At 42.2% G+C, this 7,862-nt stretch overlaps 1 protein-coding gene and 1 pseudogene across 2 annotated transcripts in view; both read right to left on the minus strand.

Moving 5' to 3' along the window:
• Window positions 1-115: 115 nt before the first annotated feature.
• LOC110304207 lies at window positions 116-1,445 on the minus strand (annotated as a pseudogene).
• A 634-nt stretch (window positions 1,446-2,079) lies between these two features.
• Window positions 2,080-7,862, minus strand: part of Erlec1 (endoplasmic reticulum lectin 1) — a 49,811-nt gene continuing 44,028 nt past the window's right edge. Inside the window, exon 14 of one of the 2 annotated variants that reach the window (XM_029483048.1) lies at window positions 2,080-2,230. In XM_029483048.1, the coding sequence (XP_029338908.1) occupies window positions 2,216-2,230 (15 nt within the window). In that variant the 3' untranslated portion in view covers window positions 2,080-2,215. Of the gene's footprint in view, window positions 2,231-2,304; window positions 2,458-7,862 lie in introns of those variants that run through there. The other variant, XM_029483046.1, reaches the window with a different exon arrangement.

Raw genomic sequence — 7,862 nt, forward strand, 5'->3', positions numbered from 1 at the left:
TCCCTCCCTCCCTCCCTCCCTCCCTCCCTCTCTTCCTTTCTTTCTTTCCTTTAAAGTCTACATTTATTAAGTAAAACAAAGTAACATCAGAGATACTACATTTGGCTTAGTTACAATGTGACCAATGTCCATTTGCAGCAGAGAAGACTCTGGGTGAAGAAGGTGCAATGTGGTGGGGGTGAGTGAACAGGGACAAAAACATCTCCCAGTACCATAAAATCAGGTGTTACACTTCCAGTGGGAGTCAGTCAGCAAGAGCGAAACTCAATGTTTACTAAGCAGGACTATCAGGGAGGAGAGAGTCAGAACATTCTGAGAACCAGGTGTAGCAAGTTAGCTGGAGGGCAGCAGACAGGGCAGGTCCTCTCAATCACTTGGGGGAACACTTTGACCACATCATAGCCCTCAGGTGGTGTGACTCACTCCTGAGAATGCTTTTCACAGTAAATCTGATCCTCTACAGAGAAATGGCCCTTCTGTTTCAGGTTGATGCCACAGTCGGTGCACACATAACATTCAGGGTGCCAATGATGGTCCCTCAGCTTCACAACACTCCCACAATGCCAGTTTCATATTTGTCACAGATGGGCAGCTTCTGAGTACTTCTAATGGATGCATCCACTTCGGTGACTGGAGCTTTAACACTTCTAAATCCTGATGGTTTGTTGGGATCCCCTTTCCCATTTGAATCGAGGATCTCCTGCAGAAACAGGAAAGATGTGGACTGTTTGGGGGGCTCGTTTAACTCTTGCTTCTCCTGAAGCATCTTGTAAACTTTGGATTCTTTGTCGTCAATGATAAAGCTGCTGGGAGGATGAAAAAAAGGATCTGGTCTGCTTTTCTCCTCCTCCCCACTGTCTGAGGTCTTCAACTCCACAGCATTGTTGAAGTTAGAGATGTTTTCAGATGAGTAGAGGCCATTAGGTTGTTGTACTGGTTTGTGATGACCCAGGTGCCAGAAGCAGGTGAGGCAGTAAGTGGCATGACACTTCACTTGTGGGCACTTCCTATGTGCAGGACTTCTTGGAATGCTAACGCTAAATTCATCTTGTGGGATAATGATTCTCCTCGGTCACTAGAGGAGACCAAATTTCCTATTCAGATGTGGATACTGTGAGCATCAAGTTGTCTGCGCAGCCCTTAATTTTGTTCTGAGCTTCCAAGTGTGTCATACTGCTGGTATCTTCCCCATCGATGGCTGTGATTAAATCTCCAATACATTAATTAGCTATAGCATCCTTGCTTCTAGCAGTGACCTGGGAAATGGCAAGAGGATGCTCAAAGTCCTTGCTGCCCATAAGGTGGAAACCCTAGGGTCCCATGCCCTGGAGAACAATCTGTTGGGTAGTCATTGTTAGGCACAATCGGAGGGGACAGACAGGCAAGGCACAGATCAACACAGCTTATGGATTTTCTTTTCTTGTCCAATCTGTTTGGTGTTCTTTAAACTTGTAGTACCTTTATAGGCATCTTTTTCTTTAGGTTAGGGAATCTTCTATGATTTTGTTGATGTTTTCTGGGCCTTTGAGCTGGGAATCCTCCTCCTCCTCCTCTACCTCCTTTTCTTCCTCCTCCTCCTTCTCCTCCTCCTCTTCCTCCCTCTATTCCTATTATTCTTAGCTTTAGTCTTTTCATAGCATTCCACATTTCCTGGATGTTTGTGTCATGAAATTTTTAGATTTTGCATTTTCTTTGACTGATATATTGATTTTTTCTATCTTATTTTCTATATCCAAGATTTTCTCTTCTATTTCCTGTATTCTGTTGGTGGTGCTTATGTCTTTAGTTCCTGTTCTCTTTCCTAGGTTCTCCATTGCCAGGATTGCTCCAGTTTGTGTTTTCTTTATTGCTTCCATTTCCTTTTCAGATCGTGGACAGTTTTCTTCATATCTTTCACCTGTTTGATCATATTTACCTGTATTTCTTTATATTTATTTCCTTCCTCTTTTAAAGTCTCTACCTGTTTGAATGTATTTTCCTACATTTCCTTAAGGGATTTTATTCATGTCCTCTTTAAAGGCTTCTATTTTTAAAGAGTGGCTTTAAGATCCTCCTCTTGTGCTTCAGTGTCATTAGGATACCCAGGGTTTGTTGTAGCAGAATAGTTGGGCCCTGGTTGTGCCATAGTGCCCTGGGTTGATTGTGTTTTTAAGTTGTCCTTTAGGCATTTGGTTTTCCCTGGTGTTGGCTGGAGATGCTGATGGCAGCAGAATCCTCAGAAATGTGGGGCCTGCAATGGGCAATCAAGGTCAGGATACCCTTCTCTGTTGGCTGTGCCTCAGCCAGACCCCACTCTGATGGCTGTGTCATGGATGGACACTACTCTGCAGGATGTGTCTCAGTCAGACCCAGCTGGAATGGTGGGCAGATCCAACTAGGATAGGTGCCTGGGCAGGGTTCCAAGCTGCTTAGTTTGGGGCCCCCAAAGGTTTTCATGGGGAGGATGTTCTTGGGGTCCTGCAGACTCAACAACAAGGTCAGAGTTATATACAATGGTAGTCAGAGTACCACACATGCTGCTCACCTCTGCAGGCTGTCTCCTTATAACTCTTCTTATAAGAGCCCTAGTACCATAATGAGGTCCCCATCCTTATAACCAAGTCTAACCTAATTACATTGGGGGATATGAAGTGGTCATCTCCTGTAGCCAGGTAGGACTTCCAGTGTGTGTGTATGTGTGTGTGTGTGTGTGTGTGTTAGTATACTCACAAAACCTTGGACCCAAATTTTGTCCTGCTTACAAGATGCACGGGGATAAAGATGGAACAGAGATTGAGGGAACAGCCAACCAATGACTGGCCCAACTTGAGACTCATCCATGAGAGCCAACCCCTGACACTATTACTGAAACTCTGCTATGCTTGCAGACAAAAGCCTACCATAACTGTGTCCCAAGAGGCTTCATTCAGCGGCTGATGGAAAACCCATAGCCAGATATCAGGGGGAGTTTGGGGAGTTGTGTGGAAGAGTAGTGGGATAGGATTGAGCTGGAGGTATCAAGGATAGCAGAAGAAGACCTAAACAGTCAGTTAACCTGGGCCTATGGGGACTCACAGAGACTGAACCACCAACCTAAGAGCATGCAGGGGCTTGCCTAGGCTCCCTACACATTTGTAGCAGATGTGCAGTTTGGTCTTCATATAGGTCACCTAACAATTGGAGTGGGGCTATCTCTGATTCTGTTGCCTGCCATTGGATCCCTTTCCACTCACTGAACTGATTGGTTCTTCCTCAGTGAAAGAGGATGCACTTAGTCCTGCTGTAAATTGATCTCTCAGGACAGGTGGGTACCCATGAGAGACTTCCTCTTCTTCTCAGAGAAGGGGAGGGAGTAATGGAGGAGGAAATTTGTGAGGGTGAGACTGGGAGGAGAGGAGGGAGAGAACACTGTTACCAGGATGTAAGGTGAATAAATAAATTAAATAATGAAAAAATTCTATCTCCAAATATAAAAAACATTGTATATAAGGGTATAACTGCATTTTGGAGAACACAGTTCATTTCACATAGTTATATGTAATTATTTGCTTTTACTATTATTATTATTATTAATTATTACAATGGTCTTTCCATAACATAAAGCTCTATTAGGAACATTCTTCACACCTGTGAACCCTTGGCCTTAATGAACCTGTCCTTCTTTGTTTTAAGATATGGTCTCAAACTGGACTTCACAGTAACTTTGAACTCATTGTGTAGCCCAGATTTGCCTCAAACATGTGACAATCTTCCTTTGTTGGCTTTCTGAGTTCAGGGATTACAGATATGACCTATTTTGGTTCCACATTCTGCTGGGGTGTGTGAATGCTGTTCAGGGAGATGAAATAGGAGGGTGCTAGGCTACATTCCATCCTCTCCAGCATTGGGGTGAAGGGGTGACAGAACACAGCCTAAGAAGGGGGCACCAGCTCAGGTGAGAAATGGCTCAGGCTGAGATCAAAGAGGAAGGGGTTCCCAAGCTCCCAGGGGTCCAGTTGCCACTGGGAACTGCATGGAGTTTGGAATAAGGGCCCATGGGCAACAACCTCAGGGCTACTGTGAGGGGTAAGTCTGGCTTAGCTCAGGGGTGATTGTCTGTGGCTGGAGGGTAGAGGGGCCTTCTGTGGGAGACTTAGGTGGCATGGCTCTGTATGATGAAGGCTTCCCCCCATGATGGTTCTTGATGAGTGAAACTACTCATTGTTCATCATGGAAAATAAGTACATATGACTGACTCAGGGTGAACCAGAGATTAAAATACCTTTTACAGGTAGGAATGTTCAGGAAAGGAAGCTTATTGGATAAACCCTCAGGCAGGCTCATTTAGATTCCTCATTGGCATGAAGAACTCTGTGTTATGTGACTAGTGGTCATGATCCTCATGTGGGGTGTTGTGTTCTAGTGTCCCAGGACAGAAACTGGGTTGGAATTAGATGAAACACTTACTCTTCTCAGATACGAGAAATACTGACTTCTGAAACTGCTCAACCTCTCCAGTTTTTGTCTGGTGGCATGGTTTCGCTTGCCCCACAAGCTATTATACCAGGCAGTAAACAGCTTTTGAATAAATTACTCAAATAATCAATAACTGAATGAAACTGGGCATGGCAGTGTATGCTTGTATTTTTAGCACTTAGTAGACTGAGGCAAGAGGCCTGACAAAAGCCTCATAGTGAGTTCAGAGACAGCTGGTTTCAACAAAACAAGACAGAAGAAATCAACAAATGAAGACTAAAACTGATATCAGCCCATATATGGTGTGGTGGTTTAAATAAGAATGGATCCCAATAGGTTATAAGTTTGAATGCTCAGTCATCAGGGAGTGGCACTACTTGAGAAGGATTAAGAGGTGTGGTCTTGTTGGGGTAGTTATGCCCTTGTAGGAGGAAGTTATTACTGTTATTGCTGGGTAGGAAACCACTAGACAATATGAGATAGGAAGATGTCAAAAGTGCAAGCCAGGCCTACTGTTGCATTTTTCCTGCTACCTGCAGTTCTGGATGTAGAACTGTCAGCTACCTCTCCAGCACCATGTCTTCCTACATGCCACCATGCTGCCATGATGATAATGAACTAAATCTCTGAAATTGTAATTAAGCCCCAGTTAGATGCTTTATTTTATAAGAGTTGCTGTGGTCATGGTGTCTCTTCACAGCAAAAGAACAATGAGTAAGTGAAAAGTTGGTACCAGGAAACAGGGTATTGTTGAACTCTTAAGTGGGCAAATGGACTATACTAGTAGGAGCATGAAAGACAGAGGTGCTGAGAGCAATGTAGATTATCTTGTCCCAGCTCCATAGGTTTCAGAGGAAAAGAATTTTAGTAAATGGCACAGAGATTGTTCTTGTGATACTTATCAAATAAATGTGGCTGCTTTCTGCCCTTGTTTTAAAAAAAATCAGCTAGAAACTAAATTGAAGAGTTTTAAAAGATTAATGGCATTTGCAGAGGAAATTTCAAGACAATGTAGTATTGACTCTGTGATGTTTGGTTATTACTGGTCACTCTTATGTAGATCTATAATGAAAAGGAGCAAGCTGAGAAAGGAAAATACAAAATGTACAGTTTGAGGAGAAAAGGGGCACCAGGAAGTGTAATGGATTTAAGTCCAGTGCTCAAGGAGATAAAAAGTTTAAAGAAAAGCCTGATGATAAATAGAATAATGGAAGTGGTGCTCTAAGGCCAAGACTCTACCCAGTTAAGCTTCCAATTTGTGAAAAGCAATTAAAGAAAACTTAACTAGTGAGAAAAACTATCAACAACAGCAGCTGATGAAAATGTACTGGAAGGAGGGGCCATGCTCCAGCCCAAGCAAGCAGCACAACTTGGGAGCTTCTGATATATTGTTCTGGACTTTGAGTCAAGGACACAAAAAAGGAGTTATGGAGTCTTCCTCTGTGGCAAAAAAAAAAAAAAAAATGCTGATGAGGCCAAATGTGTGTCAGTGGGTCCGTGCACAGGTAAAGGAAGGGGAAGCCTGGATTCCTGAAGAAGCCCCAAGATGTTGGAGGTGCCAGAGTCCTGGGATGCTTGCTAAGAAAAGCTGCAAACCAGATATGGAACCAGCCCAAGAGAGAGAAGTGTGTTGTAGTCAACAAAACTGAAAGGAATTTGAGATCTAAAGAGTACTTTGACAACAGACATGGAAATGAACAATTTGGAGTTTGCTCTGCTGGTTTTAGGTCTTGCTTTGGTCCAATATTTCCTTACTATGCTCCCTCTTCCTGCCTTTCAGACTGGAAATGCACGTTCTGTACCATTGTATGTTGGGAACATGTGATCTACTCTTACTTCACAAGAGACTAGATTTTTGAAACAGTGTTGACACTGTTGAAACTATGGGAACTTGTGAAGTTGGACTGAATGCATTTTTACATTATAATATAGCTACTAGGCTATGGGGCCAAGGAGTGGAACATGGTGATTTGAATGAGAATGTGTGTGGTTTGAAATATGTGTGTGTGTTGGGGTCCAGGAGTTGCCCCACAAACTACACAAACACCAATCTGAGTCAGATAGTGATGGCTTAGTGAACACATAACCTGAAACTGAACAATCAGGGTCATAGCTCAGAATTCGGAGGATTGAGCTATAACCATGAACATATCTTTCTGTGTCTATAAGGGCTAAAACTACAAAAACCTTAGTGAGCTCATAAGTAGGTACAGAAAGTGCTGTCTGGTGATTGGCTCTGATTTAAGCCATTTTAGACATAGCAGTTCATAATGACCGTTAATTTGACGGGTCCTATAGAAAGCTTTGCAGAATTTCTTAAGATTAAAAAACCTCATACAGAACTTAACAGGATATGTGATCAACATGATCAAGTTATTTTTCTGTGTCAATGTTTGGTAGGTACATTACATAGCAACAATATTAAATATCTGGCAGGCATGGAACAAAACAGCCACATCAATGCTAGGGGGCAGGCTTCAACTATATATATTGAAATTATATTATATATAGTCATCTAGAAGGGCAGAATGTCAATTAAGAAAACCCCTCCATGTTATCAGGCTGCAGGCAAGCCTATAGGGCATTTTTTTATTTAGTGATTGATGGGAGAGGTCCCAGACAATTGTGGGTAGTGTTAAGCCTAGTCTGGTGGTTGTGGGTTCTATAAGAAAGCAAGCTGAACAAGCCATATGAAGCAAGCCAGTAAGCAGCACCATCCAAGGCCTCTACATCAACTCCTGCCTCTACGTTCCTGCTCTGTGTGAGTTCCAGTCTTGACTGCCTTCAATGATAAACAATGATATGACATATAAGCCAAATAAGTTCTTTCCTCCCCAAGTGGTTTTGGTTATGGTGTTTCATTACAGCAATAGAACCCTAACTAAAACAAACCATTGAAATAATAGATCCCATGAAAGTGGTATTCTTCCAGGACTCTCCTGCTGGAGCAGAAAAAAAGCTGATGTCTTAGGGCTAGATAGCGAGGAATTTATATCTCATTACATGTTGTCCATTGATATTGAAAGATATTAATGACCAATGATTGTTGTATGTATTTCTCTTCTTTTGATTTTGTTGGTATGAAATTTTTTATTTCCTGAGTTTTCTTGGGTGTAGTTAGTCTCTTTGGGTTGGAGTTTTCCTTCTAGCATCTCCTGTAGGGATAGATATTGTGGATATATATTGTTTAAATTTGTTTTCATGGAATATCTTTTTTCCATCTATGATGATTAAAAGTCTTGCTACGGATGATATCCTCCAAATGCATCCATTTGCCCAAGAATTTCATAAATTCATTGTTTTTAATAGCTGAGTAGTACTCCATTATGTAAATGTACCACATTTTCTGTATCCATTCCTCTGTTGGGGGACATCTGGGCTCTTTTCAGCTTCTGGCTATTATATATAAGGCTGCTATGAACATGTGT

This window comes from Mus caroli, chromosome 11 (assembly GCF_900094665.2).
Source record: "Mus caroli chromosome 11, CAROLI_EIJ_v1.1, whole genome shotgun sequence".
Classification (NCBI taxonomy): Eukaryota; Metazoa; Chordata; class Mammalia; order Rodentia; family Muridae; genus Mus; species Mus caroli.